This window comes from Ctenopharyngodon idella, chromosome 20 (genome assembly GCF_019924925.1).
Source record: "Ctenopharyngodon idella isolate HZGC_01 chromosome 20, HZGC01, whole genome shotgun sequence".
Lineage (NCBI taxonomy): Eukaryota > Metazoa > Chordata > Actinopteri > Cypriniformes > Xenocyprididae > Ctenopharyngodon > Ctenopharyngodon idella.
In genome coordinates, this window is record NC_067239.1 from 22,804,384 (window position 1) to 22,828,300 (window position 23,917).

Consider the following 23,917-nt stretch of genomic DNA (forward strand, 5'->3'; position numbering starts at 1 on the left):
TAGCTTTTGCTGGCTCTGAGACACTCGCTTGGTATTTCTCCTGATCTTTGTATAGCAAATCACTAAATGAAAGCTTAAAATGAAGGCCTCATTATTTCAGGGGCCTTGTCACAAGTCCATTGTTTTTGAATTTCTGTGTTACTTTTGCTATATTTTCACACTTAAAACAATGATTTGGTAATCCTCTTGTACTACTGTCCTCTTTTGTGCTAAGAAATAAGTCTCCCGACAGTTCTCTCCCAAGTGTTTCCATTGTTGTCAGCATTAAGTCTGAGAATGATTCAGTGGGCTATATAACACTTTCAATTGTCAAGAAATGACTTCTCTTTAAATGTTTTGGTTCAACATACTTACCTGATCAAACATTGCCTTAAACTTACACCAGAACATTTTTATTTCATTTTATTTAGTAACTTTTAGGAGGGTGTACTCATTTTTTCTACACAACATTTTATCACCTTGATAAGAAAATCTTATTTTCCTGAATAATTTTGACATGCTTCTTTGGTAATTGATTAAGCAGACTTGCTGGAACATTATATCTCTAAAGAACCCTAAACATGTCTTCTAAGTAATTAAGTAATTGCTGACGTTCAGAAGTTTCAGAGGGGGTATACTCATTTATGCTGTGCACTGTATATGAAAAAGCTCTAAACAAATGTAACATTTATTTTTTCCTCAGTTTTTGCTGGAAGTTTTATTCAGGAAAATAAGATTTTCTTATCAAGGTGATAAAATGTTGTGTAGCAAAAATGAATAGTTTTTAGCTGAATAGATAGATTTCGTCAAAGGAGCAAAACCAAAAGGACTCCATCAGATGATTGCTAGCTATTAAAGGCTCTATCTCCGGCTCTTTCTCACCGGGTTATTTTCCTTCTCCCCTGTATCTCTATGTCTTCTGAGTTATTCCAGAAGAATGAACTCAAGATTGCCTCTCTAGGCTGTACCTCTCTCCCTTCATCCTTCTATTCGGTCTCATCCACTCCTTCCTGGTCTGATAGAGGTACTGGTAAAAGTGTGTGTTAGTGTGTATGTGTTTGTCTAGCAACACATGCATGCCTGACCCAATCTTGCGTAACCAGCATGAAGTGTCATCCAGCTTCTTTTTCCATCACTTTTTCAGGCAGCAAAAAAAACAGATTTTTTGTCCAATTGAAATTTGTTCATTTTTTTGTAGGCTAAACACATGAAATGATTTCTAGCTACCTGCTCATTACGCTGAGGCTAGTTAGACCTGACAATAAAGTAGTCATCACGTAGTATGCTGCCCTCTCTTGGCTTGGAGGGAAACTACAGAACCAGTTTTTGTTTATTTGTTTGTGCATAATCTAAATAAAGAACATCACTTTTGCTTTGTCCTTTAATGGCACAGTGCATTATTAGTGATTCTTATGTAAAATTATAATGACTCTTCCTGTCACTCTTTGTTTAGGTGAGGTCTCAGCAGCCTCCCTCAAATACGCCTCCTCTCTTGGTTGGAATTTCGTGACCCCTCATGCTCAGGATCAGCACAAAGTGATGACTGCCTCATGGCCGGCACAAGGGAGTGACAGACAGCGCCTCCTACAGGTGTCCTGCAGAACAGACTCCAGACTGAGTGCTGCTATCCCTCCCTGTCTCTGAGTGAATCAGTGTTATATTATTTCACCATAAAATGCATTAGATGTCCTGGATTATGCATAGATCTATTATTCAGTTTTATTTGCTACATAAGAACCACCAAAAAGCTCTCAAATTTGCTTTTGAGTAGATTAGTATTATAGACATATGGATTGGTAATCCATGCCTTTAACCAAAGTAACATCTTATGGGTTTATGTTTAGTGTGAGGGTTTATATTGAACCAGCAACACAATTAATGTGCAATTATGATACTACTGTGCTGCCAGCCAGACCTGCTACACTGTAAATGAAAGTCACCCCAGGGACGAGCTGAAGAGTGATGGTGCAATAATCTTTCAGTCAGCCTGCTACTGTAGTCTTGAAATTGGAATATCCTAATACAAGATCTGTTTGTTTGTTCTCTGTTATTGCCAAAGTTTGAGTCTGTTGCTTTTAATGAATGAACTAACCTAATGTACATTTTTTTCCTTTTTTTTATTTTTTACTGTTCATCTTTTTTTTCCCTTTTTTTTCCTTTTTTTTTTTTTTTACAGTTTTTATTTGACCTTTTTTCCTGTTTTATATAAATTCTCGTACTGGAGATTATTGATAATTTTTTTTTTAATTACTTTTTGGTTTTTGGTCCAAAAAAAAAAAATAGTGTTTTATATTTCTATTTGCTGTATCAGCTTTTCTTGATGGACCATTTTGGATTTGTTTTTTGTTTTGTTTTCATTTATTTAGTTTGTTTATTTTTGTTAGTTTTGTTTTCATTTATTTTGTTTATTTTTGTTTTGTTTTCATTTATTTGTTTTGTTTTCCTTTACTTTTTTATTTTGTTTGTTTTTGTTTTGTTTTCGCTTTTTTGTTTTAGATTTGCAATGTCTGTAAATTGTTTCCCATGAGATCAAAAATACTACAGTGAAACATTATCTTAAGTTAATAAGTTAACATTACCGAGTTAAATTATTATTGTGTTAGACACTGCAGACAATTTTGCAAATTGTAGATTGTGAGACTGGTCATAATGCTACAAAACATGTGCATAGCTTTACTGTTCTATCTGTATGTGGGTTTGAAAGAAAGCCTGTTGCTCTTGCATGAACCACCTAACTTTACGCTGTGCAGTATTTCAGTATTCCACCACAGTGCAAGAAGTCCTGGGGTTTCTGCTGTATATGTCAACTGAACTGGTGCCATTTTGTTTGTTCTGTATATTATGTGTTTATGAGAGTCCGGATTGCTTCCGTCAATACATCAGGCATGGACATGTTATGATGAATTCCTGAGACAAAGGAGAGCCATGGGTCATTTCAGTTCAACCTGCACTCATTGTTTTATGACAATCAAATATTTCTCAGGATTGTAATTTTGGACTGTCAGTTGTTTAAAATATTGGTAGCAATGCAATTTGATTTTAAATTTCCCTTTGTAAATTAATGTACATTGAGTGAGGATTGTTAAAGAGAGTAAAATGCATGTGTGTGGAGGAAACTCTCAAAACAAGGGACATTTTAATAAAAAGGGAATCATACATGTGTCTCATTGTATATATATATTTTCCTCTATATTTCTTATAGTACTTTCTTCAGTTGTGTCTTATTGGCACACAAAAACCTAACAAAAATATTTTCCACCTCTTCATACAAATGTCCCATTTCTTGGGTCTTGGTTTTGTACTTCGATGTTTTATCTATAGAAGCGCTTTTCTCAATACATTGGTCTTAATAATATGTCTTTACACCAGCAGATGGCACAATAGAGCTGCTCCACATTAAAGGATTAGTTCACTTTCAAATGAAAATTACTCCAAGATTTACTCACCCTCCAGCCATCGTAGGTGTATATGACTTTCTTCTTTCTGATGAACACAATCAGAAATATTTTAATAAATATGCTGACGCATATCCGAGCTTTATAATGGCAGTGAACAGGGGTCATGAGTATGAGCTGAAGAAAGTGCTTCAATCCACATCCATCCAAGTTACAAATAAAGTGTAAACTGGCGTCGCGTCAGTTACACTTTTTCCGTAAGTTGAATAGGGAAGACATAGGACGTAGCGTAAGCTTTTTAAACTGTGAGAGTTTTAGGCTTTTTTCGTACGTTAAATACGGAAGGCTGTCTGGCCTTCATAATTTTGGTAAATATGGATTTTTTTTTTTTTTTTTTTACACAAATGCATCACTTTGCTTCAGAAGGCCTTTATTAACCCCCTGGAGGATGGATGGATGTGGATTGAAGCACTTTCTTCAGCTCATACTCATGACCCCTGTTCACTGCCATTATAAAGCTTGGATGCGTCAGGATATTTATTAATATTTCTCCGCTTGTGTTCATCAGAAAGAAGAAAGTCATATACACCTAGGATGGCTTGAGGGTGAGTAAAGCTTGGGCTAATTTTCATTTGAAAGTGAACTAATCCTTTAAGTAATACATTAAGTATATTAGCCACATCAGTAATGAGGAAGTAATCGAAAGCTTTTATCAGGAAGAATTTCTCTGTACTGTCCAGTATAATGTGTACTTTAATAATTCACACCAGCGTGCTGTTTAGGAAGTCTAATTGAATCCAAACGTAATCAAACGCACTGAGAATCCAGCTTTTGCGTCAGAATTGTGTAAGCCTGTCCAGTCAACTATTCTCAAGTCTTTAATTGGTATCTTTTTGTCATTTGTTACATGCTGTTGCAAGGGGTGGCCTTCTCACAATGTCAAGTTAACATTACTCCAACATATTAAAAAGAATATGAGCTATTCCGCTACAAGGTAGCTCAATAGTTTGGTATAAGAATATTTTATGGATTTTTTTTTTTTCCTCAAACAAACAATCTCTCACAAAGGATGCATTTATTTGATCAAAAACAGTAAAAAAAATAGTAATATTGTGAAATATTTTGGTTGATATTTTAAACACTTTGGTTACTGAGAAAAACATTTTATCCCATCATGGAGGGTGATTTCAAAGAGAGGAGGTTTAAAGTTGTGCGTGTAAAAACATGCAAGACTCTATCATACGAATATACAATTTAATACATTTTAAAATAATTAATTCCTGTGATGGCAAAGCTTAATTTTAAGTAGCAATTACTCCAGTTTTCAGTGTATAGAAAAAGTTCAGGATTCTTTAATGAATAAAAAGTTCAAAATAACAGAATGTATTTGAAATAGATAATCTTAACATTGTAACATTTTGAATTTCTTTACGGTCACTTTTGACAGTATCTGGTAAAATGTGCAATAAAACAAAACAAAGTGTATTAAAATACCACCTTTAATATAAACAAGGGTTCCTGAAATATCCAAACATTGGGGATAAAAGGCAACACAAATTAAAATTCTATTTCCAATGTATAGCTGAGATGGAAAGGGACCCACAGAGAAACTGAACCAATGATATAAGGCACATTTAGCTCTTTATGTCATGTGGGTTCCCATTTTGCATTGTTTCTCTGCTTCTTGTTTTACTGTGGATATTTAGCAGTTTTCACAGAACATATAGAAACACCGACTGACTGCAGTGTTTAAAGACTTGAATACGGCCCAACCTAATTCACTTAAAAAAATTATACCCTGTATAATAAGGTACAATTACTTTATACAAGAAGGCAGATTTTCACGGTCTGTCTATGTATCTATCTATCTATCTATCTATCTAGTGTAAAACAGAGACTGATACTGCATAGCATTATAGTGCACTGGCTCACAATGGCTTCAGGTACTACATGACCACAACATGGTCACATGATAAAATCATATAAACGGATAAAATTGTAGAATATTTCAGATATTCATTAATTACATATAGGTACATTTATATTTCAGTGTAAACATTAATTAGGTTGGGCCCAACCTCAATCCAAGACACCATCATGGTTTTTTCCAAGGTTGATATTTTAAACACTTTGGTTACTGAGAAAAACATTTTATCCCATCATGGAGGGTGATTTCAAAGAGAGGAGGTTTAAAGTTGTGCGTGTAAAAACATGCAAGACTCTATCATACGAATATTCATCATTTTGAGATGCCTAATCCAGACCTCATATACTCATACACCACATAGCTGATGCTGACAGCTGGGATCACTTTCATGAAGTTGGGCAAGATCCCGCGGTATAGCCCGAAAAAGCCCTCCTTCTCCATGATCTTCTTCACTAACTTGGACATGGACACCTGCTCCCCTCCCTCCAATGATGCTGGGAAGAATAAAAGGAAAACGTTAGGTAAATCACAGTGCAAAAGCATTGATGAGGTGTGTATTCTGGCCTGAGTATTCACCTTGGGCCTGCATGCGTGTGCGGATCAGAGCGAGAGGGTAACTGGCCAACTGGCCACATGTGCTGGAAATGGTCCCACAACCGACAAGAACCAGCACTCCTGGGTTAGCAGTGTCTTTAGCATAGCGAGACAACCAGGCGTTCTTCAAGGTCTGTTGAGAGAGAATGGATAAAATGATACATTTGTTCATGCTTTGCATTAAAAATGCATGTCATTATCATCGAATAAGAAGATAGCACAGACATGCCAGTTCCATATTGCGGAATTAGCAAGTTAGTTTTAGCAGCTCTAGTTTCTTGTTCTTGTTTTATCTAAAATGTATAGACACCCTCAGCAAGAGACCAGTCTTATTTTAGTATTATTTATATACTATTATAATATTTATTAATATTTTGAATTAGCTTTTATTTTTATATTTTCAGTTTTAAATTAATTTAATTTTGTTATGTATTCATTATCTTTATTTAAATTAACACAAATAATTTTTAATAGTTCTAGTTTTTAGTTAATCAATAATACTTTTTGTACCCATTTATTAAAGGATTAGTCCACTTTCAAATATACTCACCATGTCATCCAAGATGTTCATGTCTTTCTTTCATCAGTCGAAAAGAAATTAAGGTTTTTAATGAAAACATTCCAGGATTATTCTCCTTATAGTGGACTTCAATGGCCTTCAAACGGTTGAAGGTCAAAATTACAGTTTCAGTGCAGCTTCAAAGGGTTTCAAACGATACCAGACGAGGAATAAGGGTCTTATCTAGCGAAACGATCGGTCATTTTCGAAAAAAATACAACTGTATATGTTTTATATAAACAAACGTTCGCCTTCTAAGTGCCTCCGCCAATTTTCCAAAATGCTTACGCTGTATGTCCTACACATTCCCTATTCTACTTACGGAAGAAATGTAACTGGCGCTGCGTTCGTTTCGTAAGTTGAATAGGGAAAGCGTAGGACATACAGCGTAAGCTTTTTGAAGAATACAGAAATGCGGTTTTGGCGGAGGCACTTAGAAGGCGAACGTTTGTTTATATAAAGCATATACAGTTGTATTTTTTTCGGAAATGACCGATCGTTTCGCTGGATAAGACCCTTATTCCTCGTCTGGTATCGTTTAAAGTCCTTTGAAGCTGCACTGAAACTGTAATTTTGACCTTCAACCGTTTGGAGGCCATTGAAGTCCACTATAAGGAGAATAATCCTGGAATGTTTTCATCAAAAACCTTAATTTCTTTTCGACTGAAGAAAGAAAGACATGAACATCTTGGATGACATGGGGGTGAGTAAATTATCAGCAAATTTTCATTCAGAAGTGAACTAATCCTTTAATACTCAATAAACATGCCTAAAAAGTATGTTTGTGCACTTCAGAAAAAAAAAGCTTTTTGACTTTCGACCAATTGAAGCTAAAAAAGAATTTTTGCTTTATCTGATATGCAAAGTATACTTGCAATGTTTTTTTTTTAAAGTTTTTAGGTTTTCATTTTTGGGTTAGTTCACCAAAAAATGAAAATTCTATCATTAATTACTCATTAAAAACCTTCATTCATCTTCAGAACACAAATTAAGATATTTTTGATGAAATCCGAGTGGTATATGACTCGCAGGAACCGACCAATAATGAGTCGGCGTTTTGACGTAGAACCTGAAAGCGCTGAATGTAAACAGTGTATGAGAATGACACAGAAGAGAAGATATTGCTGAATAAAGTCGTTATTTTGGTCTGCCAATACTGACCCAGCATTCTGAACATTCACATTTACAAAAGATATTCCCGTCGCTTAATAAAATGAAGGTTGAACCACTGCAGTCACGTCGACTGTTTTAACGATGTCTTTAGTACCTTTCTGGACCTTGAAAGTGGTAGTTAAATTGCTGTCTGTGGACGAGTCATATACAGTGGCAAGAAAAAGCATGTGAACCACTTGCAGAATCTGTGAAAATGTTAATAATTTTAACAAAATAAGGGAGATAATACAAAATGCATGTTATTTTTTATTTAGTACTTACTATGTAAGATATTTTACATAAAAGATGTTCACATATAATCCACAAGACAAAAAAAAATAGCTGAATTTATTAAAATAACCCCATTCATAAGTATGTGAACCATTGATTCTTAATACTGTGTGTGGTTACCTGGATGATCTACGACTGTTTTTATGTTGTTCATGAGTCCCTTGTTTGTTCTGAACAGTTAAACTGAGCTCTGTTCTTCAGAAAAAATCTCCAGGTCCCAAAAATTCTTCAGTTTTCCAGCATTTTTTGTATATTTGAACCCTTTACAGCAGTGACTGAATGATTTTGAGATCCATCTTTTCACACTGAGGACAACTGAGGGACTATTAAAAAAGGTTCAAACATTCACTGATGCTCCAGAAAAAAAACATGATGCATTAATAGATGGGGGGTGAAAACATTTGGAATTTGAAGATCAAGGTAAATTGTATTTAATTTGTCTTCCGGGAAACATGCAAGTATTTTCTGTTGCTTCCGGAGGGCAGTACTAAATGAAAAAAAAAATGATATTCAAGCGAAATAAGAAAAATTTGGACCTCTTCATCCTGTTCAAAAGTTTTCACCCCCTGACTCTTAATGCATCATGTTTTCTTCTGGAGCATCAGTGAATGTTTGAACCTTTTTTAATAGTTGTGTTTGAGTCCCTCAGTTGTCCTCAGTGTGAAAAGATGGATCTCAAAATCATTCAGTCACTGTTGTAAAGGGTTAAAATATGCAAAAGATGGTGGAAAACTGAAGAATTTTTGGGACCTGGAGATTTTTTCTAAAGAACAGAGCTCGGTTTAACTGCTCAGAACAAACAAGCGAATCATGAACAACCATCACAAAAAAAACAAACAAAAAAAAACAGTCGTAGATCATCCAGGTAACCACACACAGTATTAGGAATCAATGGTTCACAAACTTTTGAACTGGGTCATTTTAATAAATTCAGCTATTTTTTTTGTCTTATGGATTATATGTAAACATCTTTTACGTAAAATATCTTACTCAGGACAGTACTAAATAAAAAAATAACATGCATTTTGTATTATCTCCCTTATTTTGTTAAAATTTTGCACATTTTCACAGATTCTGCAAGTGGTTCACATACTTTTTCTTGCCACTGTACCTCTCGGATTTCATCAAAAATATCTTAATTTGTGTTCCAAAGATGAACGAAGGTCTTGCGGGTTTGGAATGACATGAGGGTGAGTAATTAATGACAGAATTTTCATTTTTGGGTGAACTAACCCTTTAATATATATTTTTTTTAAAAGGGCCAAATCTGTTAGAAAGTTCTTTTCATGTCCTTCATTATGAGTCAACTATATTTTTGAGAATTAAATACACAAACAGGTTTTTCACAAACCTGAAAAACTTGAAAAATGCCCAGAGGTGTGAAAATATGAAACCGAAAATATTCAGAAACTGGGTTTATAGTTTAACAATATAATCTTGAGGTATTTCACAGTGTTTCAGAGTTTGTACTCACCTCATAAACTGCTAAATCTATTCCAGCATACGGAATAATTCCCAGGATATTGGGCACATAGCCTTTATAAAAGGCCTTCACTCCCTCCTTCTTCAGAATCTTCTTAGCACAGTCAAACATCCCAGAATACTGGCCGGTCTTCCTTAGAGTAAGTCTGGTCTTCATTACCTACAATTTAAAAACATTTGTTTTAAATATCACTATCATAATCTTTTACCTGAAGATGGGTACCATGTGTAATTATTGCCACTGAGGGCTACAGTTCATTTTTATTGGGCAATGTTGGAGCCACTATATTATATATATATCATATCATATAGAACCAAGAACATCATATAGAAAAATCCATTTCCATGGGTCTCATTTCTCACCTCCATTGGGTAGATGGCCGTTTGAGCGGTCGCCCCTGCAAGAGAGCCAGCAATTAACCTTTCATGTGACTGGATTTTCCCACCTTCTTTGGTCAGCAGCTTCTTGTACTGTCAAAGCACAACAAAAAACACATTATGCAAGACTGATTTAACATGTGAAAGCTGGTCTACACAAAACTGAGAAGGGTTTAAAACAGTCTGTTAGGTAAAGGAAATGCGATCTTCTCCATTGCAATTATCCTCTGTCCTCCACACCGGATTACCAGTTCAGGGTTTTGTGAATGACTGCTGTTAAAATAGCTCCCACTGACACGCTGCTTGTGTAAGACACTTAAGCAATGTCACATGAGCATTTGGCCATCGTAATCACAGCCGTGTTGATATTTAGTAAAACAGTTTCATAATCTACAAGTTAATTTTGAGCGATTTTTGCACACAATATGGTTAGTTTTTTTGCTTATTCTTGCTTCACCAAAAAAATAATAAGATTGTGGCAAAGATAAATGCAAAAGTGGAAGTGGTTTCAGTGTTTGTGGGTTTCTTGGTAACGTGGGTTTCTCAGTGTCACACTGAAAATCTAAACCAACAATTATATTTCACTGAGCATCTGTCTCATCTGTAGTTCAGTATTATTTGTTCATTTAGAGGGGAGTTTCTCACCTGCTCATACGCCATGAACTTGATTGCAGTTTCTGGGGCGATTTTTATGACGTTGACTCCATTACCCCTCCAAAGTGAGGCCACGCCACCTTCTTTAATCATCTGCTTAAATCCGCCCATCAGACTGATTTTGTTGGTTTTTGAGGAATGAACCTATGAAAAGAATAGATTTACTGACTCATAACGCCATTCAAGTAAATATTAAGTCAATTACATTAAATATATTGTAATATTCATCAGCCAATTCAAATACCAGTTGATCACAATTTTTATTCCTTGTAATAAAATCATAATCACAGTCGTGTTTATACTCAGTAAAACACTTCCATAATCTACAAGTTAATTTTGAGTAACTGACATTTTACATACAATATGGCCAGTTTATTATAATATCTATTCTCTGAAAAACAATTTTGTATTACCTCACAGAATTTTATTTCTCAAGTAAATGTATCTTGTTGTATGGACGTGTACACATTTTACTAGAAATTCATATTGATAAGGAAAAATTATGAAAAATCTGAACTGCACCTGCATGAAGACTTTCATTCTGTCCAGGGGGGCGGTGCCTGTTCGAGAGACCGCCCCTGCCACAGCCCCAGCAACAAGCTGCCTCCACCAGACGCCAGTGGTCTTCTCCTCTTCAGTGAACTCATCTGGAATAGTTAGACTGTCACCTATATCCAACACCTAGCACACAACAGAAGTGAAGTTAGTTCCTAACCAGTTATACTGCAGAGTAACTTACCAAACCATACTGAATGCTACATGTGACTTATGTTTGAGCACTGAGAAAAAAGCTTCTTTGTCTTAGTGATGAATTAAAATATGAAATCAATATTTTGTTTTGTGACTGGTCATATACAGTGACATGCAAAGAATATGAAAATAGGCAAACATCAGGGCCACAATATAAGAGTTCATGTGTGAAAGCTGCAGTGGTAAGCAGAATGTACATGGGCCTCATTGCTGGACCAACTCTGACCTTTAACCTTTCACAATGCACTGCTACTGACTCCCTGAAGATTTATCATTCGTAAGAGCAAAATAACCCCCAAAACACTGAAAGGGGTTCATTTGTAATAATGTTATTTTCCACTTATCACACATCTAATTCATAACACATATCCCAACCTGTATCTAATTACAACCTAGCTCCTAATCCAAGTTAGTGCAATCTAATGTCATCATCTCCATCATCTTACATAAGATCAGTATTGCATCACAGACTTTATTAAAGGGATAATTCACCCAAAAATGAAAATTACATCATCAATTACTCACCTTCATGTCATTCCAAACTTGTATTACTTTCTTTTTTCTCCAGAACACAAAGGAAGATATTTTGAAGGATGTTGGTAACCAATCAGTTTTAGTTCCCATTGACTTCCATTGTATTATTTGTCCATATTATGGTCAAATGGGAATAGTCAATGGGAACTGAAACTGTTACCACCATCCTTCAAAGTATCATCTTTTATGTTCCACAGAAGAAAGAAAATCATAAATATTTGGAATGACACATGAATAAATTACTAATGTTTAAGTACCTTCTTAATGTTTAACAACCTTCAAATATTTTTTGTTAACTATGCCATTATGAATAGGAAATTACACTATTTAGAAATAAAACACCTCAATAGCAGAAAGAATTTCTATCACTAAACAAATTCATATTTTCAATTTTTATCTTTATATCATAATATGGAGGATATAGCTCAATAGGCCAAAGCTGCTTTGGCCTCTATGAAATAATGTGGATCAGAGGACCTACCATATCTACATCCATCACATATACAGCTTCTTCATCCTCAATATCAATGATGAGCCATTCCCTCTTGTGCTCCTGCAGCAAAGCCATGCTGACCCTCTGCTGCCAGCTCGTCTGATACCAACCTTAGGCGATAACAACTGCAACGAAGATCTATTGCTTTACCTGCTCTCCTCACAATCACTCCTTCATCTCTGCCCAGCCTCACTGCACTTCCATCAGTGCTGCAGTCAGATGACGAGCACATCCTGGGATAATCCCAGTGCAGGACAGTCTTAAATTAGCTTCACTGCAATTGGTTGTAACAGCTCTCACTAAACTTGCACTGCTCAAAAATCAGTGTGATTCAGGGTGATTTTTGCCCTTCACTTATTTTAAATCTTAAATCAACCTAAAAAGATTTGAGATTAAGAAATTAAGATTAAGAAGTGGACAACCAGAAACATTTTAATTTTAATAATGCAAAAAATGTTAGTTAATCAGTAGTAATTATAATTAGCTTTATTTAAAAACAATATAAGTCTGTGATATGTCCTCATTTATATAATAAACGTGTGTGTGCAAGAGATGCTAAGTTGTCTTGCACATTGAACATTAGTATTAGTGTGACTTTCGTTAACATTTGACACTTAATCAGTTAAGAGACTCCTTATCCTTCCTGCTCTCAACACTCTTCTCACGATTTATCAATCCCGTCCACTGACGGAGGGATATAAATGGCTGGCCAAGCTGATTACAGGGCTACCCAACTGTGTGCCTGACTAGACAACTGACTGGCCGTCTGACCAGCCGATGACATGTCACCATTTGAATACACAAACCTGGGTCGTCACCATAGCATGTAGTGTTCATCATAACTGATACCTGCTTCAAATCAGATGGTAATGGATTTATGTAATATCTGAGTTCTTTTGTGGAACTTACAGTGGAGTGTTTCCAGTAGCGTATGATTTCCTGAAGGTTATCCGCTGGGTTGAAGAGGAAATGTTCCCTCCATTCATTCCAATCCACAGTCATAGTTCCATCCACATCAATACTGGAAGACAAAGGTCAAATTAGAGAGGACAAGTAGGTCTGGAGAACAATGTCCTATGTGATAAAGTTACCAGCTTAATGGTTGAATCAATTGAAATTGTCAATAAAATGGACAATGAAAAGGTCTTATTTCAGCATATATATATATATATATATATATATATATCACTTTATTACTACATTAAAGCAACTAAAATTTGTATCAGGTGTGTAATATTAAGCATTAAAGTGAGAGGAATCTGTGTCCGGTGAATTATAGTCTGCATTTCTATAAATTAAATGACATCTCAGACAAATTTTGATCATGGTACGAACAGAACAAATATTCTTTTCACTTTTTTAATTTTGTTCTTATTGAGAATAGGCCTTAGGAGTACCTGTGGAGGATCTTCTCTGCATCTTGATCTGTCAAGTTTATGCCAATGTCTTTAAGTGACTGCTGAATCTCTTTGGCATCGATGCGACCTGCACACACAAATAATGTTGTTAATTAATGTTTATTTTGGGATAAACAAGTGTTTTAATTTGACTCTAAATTAGATTTTAATTACTGGATTTAAAGTCAAGTCAAATTTATTTATATAGCACTTTTCACAATACACATTGTTTCAAAGCAGCTTTACATAAATTCATACTGTTAAGTCTGTATAATGCCTTATTGCTTTAACATGATTTTAGGGCTGGGTAAGATTGCAATATATAACAATGGTATATATTATCCCATGAATTTAATGGTTAAAACAGTCCGAAAGTGCTTCAAGATCAGTCCTCAAAGAAGGAGAGCAAAAAACACACAGTATACTTTAATCTTACCATCCTCATTTTTATCCAGACTCTTAAAGGTCAATTTGAGTTTTTTCTCATGTTCTTTCAGATATTTTGAAAACTCCTCAAAGTCCAGCCCCTCATCCTTATCAGTGTCTCCAGAGGCAACTATTTTCTGTAGGAGAAAAACATAGCACAGTCCATGAGGTTCCTTGAAAATGCCTATCACTGAGTACAAGAAACTCTGTACTGTATCTGTAACAAAATATACAATACAAACTTTTTTCTTTAAACATTGTACAGATTCTGTTGAAGACCTATACCCAAAGGAAACAATTCAAACAACTGACAAACATGACTCTGTTTCTCTGACATCAATGTGGGCTTTTAAAACACTGCCACCCATTGTTGTCATTTAGGTGCAATTATAGACTTCTACACACTTTAGTATAATGCAGAAATACAGGTTATACAAATCAAATGAGCAACAAATTATCACTCAAAACAAGACAACTATTATAAACCCAATGTATGTGACCTGATGAGTTTGCTGGCACGCTCTCTGTCTTTGAACTTTGATACAATGAGCCTCATTTGCTTAGGCAAGGTGGGGTTATATCAGCTGTCTCAGGTGTAAGGAATGTCAAGGGATAATGGAATGTGGGTTTATATGCGCAGTACAGGAGTGTCTTTACCCACCCTTTTGCTTTAAGTGCACGTCCTGACAAAGGACAGGAAATGGCATAACCTATAAGAGATTGGAAAACCCTATTTGAAAGAAATTCCTAATTGGGGGACTGTTGAGGCTAAATGCTATTACTTACTGTAGTCAAAGTGACTATTTCTATGAGCCATAAACCTAAAAAAAAAAAAAAGCATGACTACATTTTCTCCGATCTGCGAATAGTATCAAATATTACTAGAAGAGGAAGAAGAGGAGGATGTGGGCTGGTACTAAATGCATCATTTCCCATCTTTTGTTTGAACTACTACTAGTATTTTCTATTAAGGGTTCAGCTTTGAAGCATGTATCTGCATTTGTACATCGAACAAAATGGTGGATTTTTCTTAGTAGTAAATTTCCCTGGCACGCGAACAATGTATCTGAACAGCCTGTCAGCGTGGTATATTTGGTTTATGTGGTTTATACTGCACGCAGATCTATAACAGAAGTGAGTCAACAACAAAAATGCAATGAGCCATTGAACTGGAATTACCTGCGCTTCTCCTTTCCCCATAGAAAAGCCCATAGCAGCCAGGCCCGTCTTGAGCTCAGAAACGTCCACTTTGCCATCTTTATTAACATCCAACTTCTCAAACAACTCCGCGAAACTTTTCGTGCTGTCCTCCTCCAAACAATGCGACTCGGTGAACACGAATTTCCTTATAAGCTGATACATGATGAACTGCGATATTTATACTGTATATTTTTTCCGCACGGAATCCAAAGATTGCAGGGAAACTGCGGAAGAACAACAGATGTTGCCTGGCACTGGAGAAAACAGACCCTCCCTAAACGTCTTGCCCACTATGTCAGACTATCGTAGTCATTCTTTTATTGCTACTATCTCTTGACACTCAACACTGTATTATTAATATGTAGGCGTCTGACTGAGCCTAAGAAGGAGGGACTAGTATTACTGGGTTATTTGCCCGCGGTGCCTCCTCATTTTAGACGGACACACCCAAATGTACACAAGCTCAAGCCAGCCAGTTGAAGGTTTTTTTTTTCCTATTTGACTCGCTGTCAAGAATTACTTAACAGAGGTTGCATTTAGTAATTCATGCTCAACTTCTCATTTTTCATAGCACTATGGGCTGTAATGCATCCTAGATAAAAAAAATAAAATAAAATAAAAATATTCTGTATTATTTTTTCTATATATATATATATATATATATATATATATATATATATATATATATATTATTATTATTATTATTATTATTATTATTATGTGCAATGCATTATTAGTTTAGTGTTGCACAGCTGTTGAAACAAATCCCTAGATCCTAAATATAGCAAGTTACTACAGTGGTCAGATATGAATGGGGTAAATATGGCTTGAATTATTATTATATAATTGCAGTACAAGTGTCAGTTATTACTAAGGACAGCCATAATAGTAGTTGATGGCCAGAGGCAATTCTGAAACATTCACGATACTATACCGAAGTTCCTATATCTATAGTCTTTGACTATACTGTGTCATTACACTATTACAATGACACTTTTATTATGTTCATAACCACTGTATTTTTCTGACAATAAGTTTCAATTTATTATATATTACAAGATTTATATTACACAAATAGCCTTAATAGACAAAATACATTACTACAGAGATCATTTGAACACTAGAGGTCCTCCTCAGAACTGCTGTAGCAAAGTGGCTGACAACTTTACGACAACTGTACTTACATGTGTTGCTTTACGACACACGCATTCGCTTTACGGCAGAGTGTAGCATGTTCACTGATGTTGACGTTTTTATCTGTGGGTTGATGATCTAACTAACTGAAAGTTTTAGTGTTTATAGTATACAAGTTGTGGATTATTTGTAGATTGTTTCCAAGATGGGAAAGCCGAAAAAGAAGAGTAAGTATTTACTGCTAAGTTTAAGCAGGACGTATTCTGTTAGCTGCTAAGAGCATGTTGTACTGTCTAATCTTTAATCATCTGCTATGACTTGGGTATTGTATGTTTATGGGAATTATATATTTCGGTTTTAATTGACATAACCAGTTTAGTAACTGTTCGTCACTATTACAACGTCAATGTGGCAAAAAGTTAACAAAGTTTTGTGAATGAATGCACATTATGGGATTCTTGCATACTAAATTAACTTTATATATATATATATATATATGTTTTGTAAAGGAGGCATCAATGTGGGAAATAATTTGACTGTGAGCACACATGGAATTACTAATGTTTTCTTTTTACTCCAAAACATCAAGCCACATGTGTGTCAGGGTTAGGTGTAAAGTTTATGATAAAAGGTTGTATCAATCAAAGCTGTCAGTCCATCCCAAGTAACTAGTTCTATCCTTTAACAGGTCCTTAACAGTAGTGATGACACAAGAGTACACATAGAAATTTGTGTTTCTCTAACAATGACCTGTCTGCTTAACTCAGAGCTTTCTGTGTCCACACCAGGTGACTTGAGCCGTGCAGAACTGATGATGATGACAATTGCAGATGTCATCAAGCAGCTGGTTGAGGCCCATGAACAGGGAAAAGATATTAACCTTAACAAGTCAGTGCATTTTAAAGATTAATTTATTTGAATTATAATCTTAAGTTTCAAAAACACATTTGGAACTGATTTCTTTCTGGATAACAATTAACCAAGAATGACTTACAGATAAAATTATGTCTTTATAGAGTCAAGACAAAGACATCAGCCAAATATGGTCTCTCTGCACAGCCACGGCTTGTGGATATTATTGCTGCGGTGCCGTCTCATTATCGAAGAGCCTTGGTGCCCAAACTGAAAGCCAAACCCATCCGCACTGCCAGTGGGGTAAGGATGGCTTGTTGGCCATTTGTTATTTGTATTGGGGGTGAGGTAAAGATATCATAATATAGAAATGAAACCAGTGCTCAGACTTTGAATTGATATTTCTTTGTAGATTGCAGTTGTTGCTGTGATGTGCAAGCCTCATCGCTGTCCACACATCAGCTTCACTGGCAACATCTGTGTGTGAGTATGTCGAGAATAATGTGTCCTTGTGTTTCTTTTACACTACTGTTCATAAGTTTGGGGTCAGTAAGAATTTTTTTTTTTTTTTGAAAGAAAGAAATTAATACTTTTATTTTGCAAGGATGCATTATATGAACCAAAATACATTTCTAATGTTATAAAAGAGTTTTATTTTAAATAAACAATGTTCTATTGAACTTTCTGTTCATCGAAGAATCTTGAAAAAATGTATCATGGTTTCTGTTTTTAATATTTTTTGTACTGTTTTCAACATTAATAATAATGATAAATGTTTCTTAAAGGGATAGTTCACCCAAAAATGAAAATTCTGTCATCATTTACTCACCCTCATGTTGTTCCAAATTTATATGAGTTTCTTCTGTTGAACACAAAAGAAGATATTTTAAAAGAATATTAGTAACCAGACAGTTGACGGTAGTCATTGACTTCCATTTTTTTCCCCTACTATTGAAGTCAATGGCTACCGTCAACTGTCTGATTACCAACATTCTTTAAAATATCTTCTGTGTTCAACAGAAGAAAGAAATTCATACAGGTTTGGATCAACATGAGGGTGAGTAAATGATGACTAAAATTTCATTTTTGGGTGAACTATCCCATTAAGCATGGTTTCTGAAGGATCATGTGACACTAAAGACTGGAGTAATAGCTACTAAAAAATCAGCTTTCCCATCACAGGTATAATTTACAGTTTTGAATTCTAATATTACTTCACAATTTTACTGTTTTTACTGTATTTTTGATCACATAAGAGACTTCTTTCAAAAACCTTAAAAAAAAATACCAACTACCCGATCGATACACTACCTGAACAGTAGTGTAAATTTATTCATTTAGCTCATGCTTTTATACAAAATGACTTGCAAATGAGCAATTCTACAACACAATCTATTCATCCTAAAAAAAGGTGCCTTGAACCAGACAGTGGGCCTGCATCTTGTTCTAGCATATTATCATTGTGTATCATTTGGTGGGGAAACTTTTATGAGCAGGATATAATCATAAAACTGGTCTCAGTTTTGAAGTTGACATAGTGTATTATTGTTTTTATTTGCTCAAACAGCTACTGCCCAGGGGGTCCGGACTCAGATTTTGAATATTCCACACAGTCTTACACAGGATACGAGGTAATTATCCTTCTGTCTCCCAAAGCAATGCTATCACACATATTTTTATGAGTTTTCCACTGGTGTCATGCAGTATGCTTCATTTTGACTCTCTATTCACACTCTCACCTAGCCTACGTCAATGAGAGCCATCCGTGCACGATATGATCCCTACCTCCAGACTAGGCATCGAGTAGAGCAGGTGAGTCATCTTCACAGCTCATGTTTATCAGCTGCTTTTTTAGTACAGTTACAATCATAAGGGATCATTTACTACTTAATGGTTTTGATTTTACGGTTTAGATCTGCAGGGTTGATGATCCTCTCAGCTTTTCCACTCATTTAAATGGTGTTAAAGTCATTACGCTGCTGTGTTTGCACATCTAGCTCAAGCAGCTGGGTCACAGCGTGGATAAAGTGGAGTTCATTGTGATGGGAGGCACATTCATGGCTCTGCCGGAGGAGTACAGGGACTATTTCATCCGTAACCTCCATGACGCGCTGTCAGGACACACGTCCAACAACGTCACTGAAGCTGTCAGGTACCAGCGCCCCATGATAAACTTGTCTGAGTGATAGAATCAGGCCACTCTTAATTATGAGATTCGTGACACAAATTCGCAGGGCCAGGAGAGGGCAAAAAACAGTCCATCACCAATGGGTGCTATGCTTTAGGAAAGACAGCATTCTTTGTGGCAGGATGTGCTTGTCTTTTTAAGAATTAAAAAGTAAGAATTACTTCATAATTTCTGTTATTTGTCATCAAATGTTGCTTGAAATTAAGTTATAATGTAAAAATAAATGTTGATTTATGACTGATGACTGAATTCTATGCAATTTTGTTTAAATAAATAAAAAATAAAACACTAAAAACTGAACTTAGTGAATTTAGGCATCACAAAAACCATTTTTGTTTTTTATTTCTCATAAACAAGCATCACAATACAACATGTGGTGAAATGCTTTTTATATGTACGTAAACACATAAATCATGTACAATTAAATAAATTAAATATCGGCTGATATATATCCAACATCAACCAATTAATAGATGTATAGATAGACAGATAGATATAAATACTTATAAAATATTTATATATATTGACCAATAAACAATGTGGTACCGATATATCATAAATGCCTACTCACATTTTCTTCAGAAGTAATTATACATAAATGTACTTGTCGTCAACCAATTACACAACTGGTCCAAGATCAGTTGATAAGTGCAGGAGTTAGATAAAAGTAGAGGGATTGGAGCAGCTGTGTTGTCTTATTAAGTGTATCTGGGGAAAATCACTAGGTAATACTCTCTGACCTGGGACCAGTGCTTTTGCTGCTGGATAATTTAAGTCTGTATAAGCAAAATGAACAAATGCAGCACTTGGATCAGTTAAAGCACAGTGCCAAAACCCCCTGGTGAGCAAATTTAGTAGAGTGGCAGTTTTGGGAGGAAGAACTGGTGCTTTTGTATGGAGTTAATATTGTGCCATAATTAAACAAACAAATCCAGCATTTTGCAAAAAAACAATCTGCTTTGCAAAGGAAAACTCGACTCGCAAACAAACAGAAAGTGATGTGTAAATACAAAGGTCAGTTTGAGCGAAAACGCAGAGTAACAAATATATATATATTGTGTTTTACAAATGTAAATAAATGAGCCTACATCATATTTCAAAAATAATACAAACCATCCTACAAATGGCATGTAAACTTTGAACAAATACCAAATCTAGTGCATACAAACGCACACCTGTCTGTTACGATTGTAAGACAATTGCCTTTTTATGAGATCTCTCGGCTTGATTTTCTCACAAATGTGTGCAGGCAGATTTTCTCACAAATGCAGTTGAGCAACTTCCTTTTCCAAAACAGCAGATGGCGCTATGCTATGGGTCAATTTACGCTAGTCTCTCGAGTGAAGCCCCGAAACATGCATTTATAATAATAATAATAATAATAATAAACTTTGTTTTATAGCGCTTTTTAAAAGTTGCATCTCAAAGCGCTTTACAAGAACATACAAATACAGTGGAATAGGGGAAATAAAAGATAGAAACATACATCAAAACACATTTCAAGACATATATAGTTATATATAAAACAAAATAGTCACGTATAGAAAATAAGTTTACAAGGAGTTTACAGCTGACGTAAATGAGTGGTGAACAGGTGAGTTCTCAATGCCAAGTATGCAAAGTTTGGTAATTCTATGTAATGCAATTTTCATAACATCACTCGGCTCGCTCTGGCTACTCCGGTTATCTGTATTGTATGTATTTATAACCGTCAGCAACATGTTATACAAAACATGATATAAAACACCAATCTGCCTCTTTTCATTTTCATTTAAACATATTAATAATAGCCACTCAAATTTGGTTAAGGCAACGCTTACATTGATTATCTTCACTGCATGTGTACCGGTCAAAAGTTTGTAAACATTAAGGTTTTTTTAATGTTTTGAAAGTCTCTTAATCTCACCAAGGCTGTATTTATTTGATCAAAAATAAAGTAAAAACAGTAATACTGTGAAATATGATTGCAATTTAAAGTAACTTGATTCTATTGTATATTTCAAGATGTAATTTATTCCTGTGATCAAAGCTGAATTTTCAGCATCAGAAATCATCATACTCACCTGTTAACCACTCATTTTCGTCAGCTGAAAACTTCTTGTATACTTTTCTTTCATATGTAATTTTTATATATATATAATAGCCTATATATGTCTTGAAATGTGTTTTGATGCATGTTTCTATCTTTTATTTCCCCTATTCTATTGTATTTGTATGTTCTTGTAAAGCGCTTTGAGGTGCAACTTTTAAAGGCGCTATAAAACAAAGTTTATTATTATTATGATGATTATAAATGCATGTTTCGGGGCTTCACTCGGGAGACTAGCGTAAATTGACCCATAGCAAAGCGCCATCTGCTGTTTTGGAAGAGGATGTTTTTCAGCTGCATTTGTGAGAAAATCTGCCTGCACACATTTGTGAGGAAAATCAAGCCAAGAGATCTCATAAAAAGGCAAGTGTCTTACAATCGTAACAGACAGGTGTGCGTATGTATGCACTAGATTTGGTATTTGTTCAAAGGTTACATGCCATTTGTAGGATGGTTTGTATTATTTTTAAAATATGATGTAGGCTCATTTATTTATATTTGTAAAACACAATACATATATTTGTTACTCTGCGTTTTCGCTCAAACTGACCTTTGTATTTGCACATCACTTTCTGTTTGTTTGTTTGTTAGTCAAGGTTTCCTTTGCAAAGCAGATCGTGTTTGCAAAATGCTGGATTTGTTTGTTTAATTATGGCACAATATTAACTCCATACTTTTGGACTGGTCTTCCACTATTAGAGCAGCTGCATTGGCTCTGCTTTCTGTGTAGTCACAGAACAATAAGACAGAATGTGGAATTTGGGCTCTTTGCTTAAATGATGAAGACAAGACAAGATAAAGTATGTTATTAGTCACATCTCCTGATATGTTATTTAACAGTTTAGCCGGCATTGACTTGGCTAACCAAGCAAATAAAAGCCTTCTTTTCACTTAACATTAACATTAGTAAGACCGTTTAAATAGGTGATTTATGCGATTTCTGTGCCACTAACAACATCAGCCGAAACTGAAAAAAATATTTTATAACTTTTTATATATTTGTCAGGATTTTATAGCTTTTCAGAAAACTTGTTTGCATCAGTTTTGGTGTGACTCAGACGCTGTTGACCACCCCTGTGACATCAGCTCCATGAGGAAGGCAAACGCTTTGAAGTTAGAATGAAAGCCAAAGGAGATGATTGTAAGATGTTGATAGACTGCCACTGCAGGGCGCTGTTAGTTTATTACTGCGTTTTTGTATTATTTATTTTCTTGATAAGAGAGAGTGTGTATGTGTGTGTGTGCACGTAGGCAGAGGTCCACAGGATTGTCGGCACACCACAGCTTATCAGCGGGTTTGTTAAGATGACACGATTGCCATAATTGTTCCGGCGGCTAATCAGCCAGAGATGGGGGAGACAACAGTTCGATTTCAGGCACATTGCTTATCTTAGGAGGATGTGTGTGTGTGTGTGTGTGTGTGTGTGAGAGAGAGAGAGAGAGAGAGAGAGAGTGAGTGAATAAGTTTGTGAGGGAGAGAGAAATAAGTACAAATGGAAAAAAAAAAAAAAAAGTACAAATGAGAAACGCTCTGTTGGTTTCATAACTATTTTGTCTAAAATCTGGAGCAAGAAACAGGAGCTAAATGGACAGAAAGAGTTTTTGGGCTATTAAATGTCCATTAAAACTTCAGAACTATGTCAGGCATGACAGGAAGCCAAAAACCACACATTTCTGAATTATTATTAAATAGACGCAAACCAATTCTGTTGGCCAATTGAAGCCAATTCAGTCGTAAAATAGTTTTCATGTTATCATCTGAAACTATAAAAGGAAGATTTTTGTATTTTATCGTGCATTCATTTAGACTTTCACAAAAGCTTTTTTTAAAGCCATTTAAAAAAAAAAAAAAAAAAAAAGGTTTTTGTTTGTTGCAGCATGCATGTATGTATGTATGTATGTATGTGTGTGTGTGTGTGTGTGTGTATATTTTTTATATATATATATATACATATATATAATACACACACACACACACACACACCATTCAGAAGTTTGGGGTCAGTTTTTGAAAGATGTCTCTTATGCTCAACAAAGCAGCTTTTATTTGATCAAAATATAATAAAAACAGTAATATACTGTTTTCTATCTCAATATATTTTAAAATGTAATTTATTTCTGTGATGGTAAAGCTGAATTTTCAGCATCATTACTCCAGTTTTCAGTGTCACATGATCCTTCAGAAATCATTCTAATATGCTGATTTGGTGCTCAAGAAACATTTCTTATTATTATCAATGTTGAAAACAGTTGTGCTGCTTAATATTTTTGTGGAAACTGTAAAACATTTTTCAGAAATTAGCATTTATTTTGAAATATAATCTTTTGTAACATTTTTAATGTCTTTACTGTGACTTTTGATCAGTTCAATGCATCCTTAATGTGTCATATAAAACATTTATAAATATATACATATATAATATAGTATCCAAATTTCTGAGTT

General features: G+C 35.0%; 3 protein-coding genes across 9 annotated transcripts in view; 2 read left to right on the forward strand and 1 right to left on the reverse strand.

Moving 5' to 3' along the window:
• Positions 1 to 3,135, forward strand: part of pde4dip (phosphodiesterase 4D interacting protein) — a 68,361-nt gene extending 65,226 nt beyond the window's left edge. For 5 of the 6 annotated variants that reach the window (XM_051874181.1, XM_051874176.1, XM_051874177.1 and 2 more), the window contains 2 exons: positions 913 to 1,003; positions 1,433 to 3,135. In XM_051874181.1, the coding sequence (XP_051730141.1) occupies positions 913 to 1,003; positions 1,433 to 1,623 (282 nt within the window). In that variant the 3' untranslated portion in view covers positions 1,624 to 3,135. The remainder of the gene's footprint in view (positions 1 to 912; positions 1,004 to 1,432) is intronic. The other variant, XM_051874179.1, reaches the window with a different exon arrangement.
• elp3 (elongator acetyltransferase complex subunit 3) overlaps positions 1 to 23,917 on the forward strand; it is a 75,594-nt gene that overhangs the window by 39,294 nt on the left and 12,383 nt on the right. The window contains exons 1-7 of one of the 2 annotated variants that reach the window (XM_051874182.1): positions 16,387 to 16,572; positions 17,134 to 17,233; positions 17,362 to 17,500; positions 17,610 to 17,680; positions 18,765 to 18,828; positions 18,941 to 19,009; positions 19,195 to 19,349. In XM_051874182.1, the coding sequence (XP_051730142.1) occupies positions 16,551 to 16,572; positions 17,134 to 17,233; positions 17,362 to 17,500; positions 17,610 to 17,680; positions 18,765 to 18,828; positions 18,941 to 19,009; positions 19,195 to 19,349 (620 nt within the window). In that variant the 5' untranslated portion in view covers positions 16,387 to 16,550. Of the gene's footprint in view, positions 1 to 16,386; positions 16,573 to 17,133; positions 17,234 to 17,361; positions 17,501 to 17,609; positions 17,681 to 18,764; positions 18,829 to 18,940; positions 19,010 to 19,194; positions 19,350 to 23,917 lie in introns of those variants that run through there. The other variant, XM_051874184.1, reaches the window with a different exon arrangement.
• slc25a24 (solute carrier family 25 member 24) lies at positions 4,856 to 15,637 on the reverse strand. The gene is made up of 10 exons (XM_051874185.1): positions 15,191 to 15,637; positions 14,022 to 14,148; positions 13,586 to 13,673; positions 13,098 to 13,209; positions 10,934 to 11,092; positions 10,403 to 10,555; positions 9,743 to 9,850; positions 9,372 to 9,539; positions 5,878 to 6,028; positions 4,856 to 5,795 (listed from the first exon to the last, which is right to left on the reverse strand). Exons 1-10 carry the CDS (start codon positions 15,371 to 15,373, stop codon positions 5,614 to 5,616), a joined length of 1,431 nt encoding a protein of 476 aa, XP_051730145.1. The 5' UTR covers positions 15,374 to 15,637; the 3' UTR covers positions 4,856 to 5,613.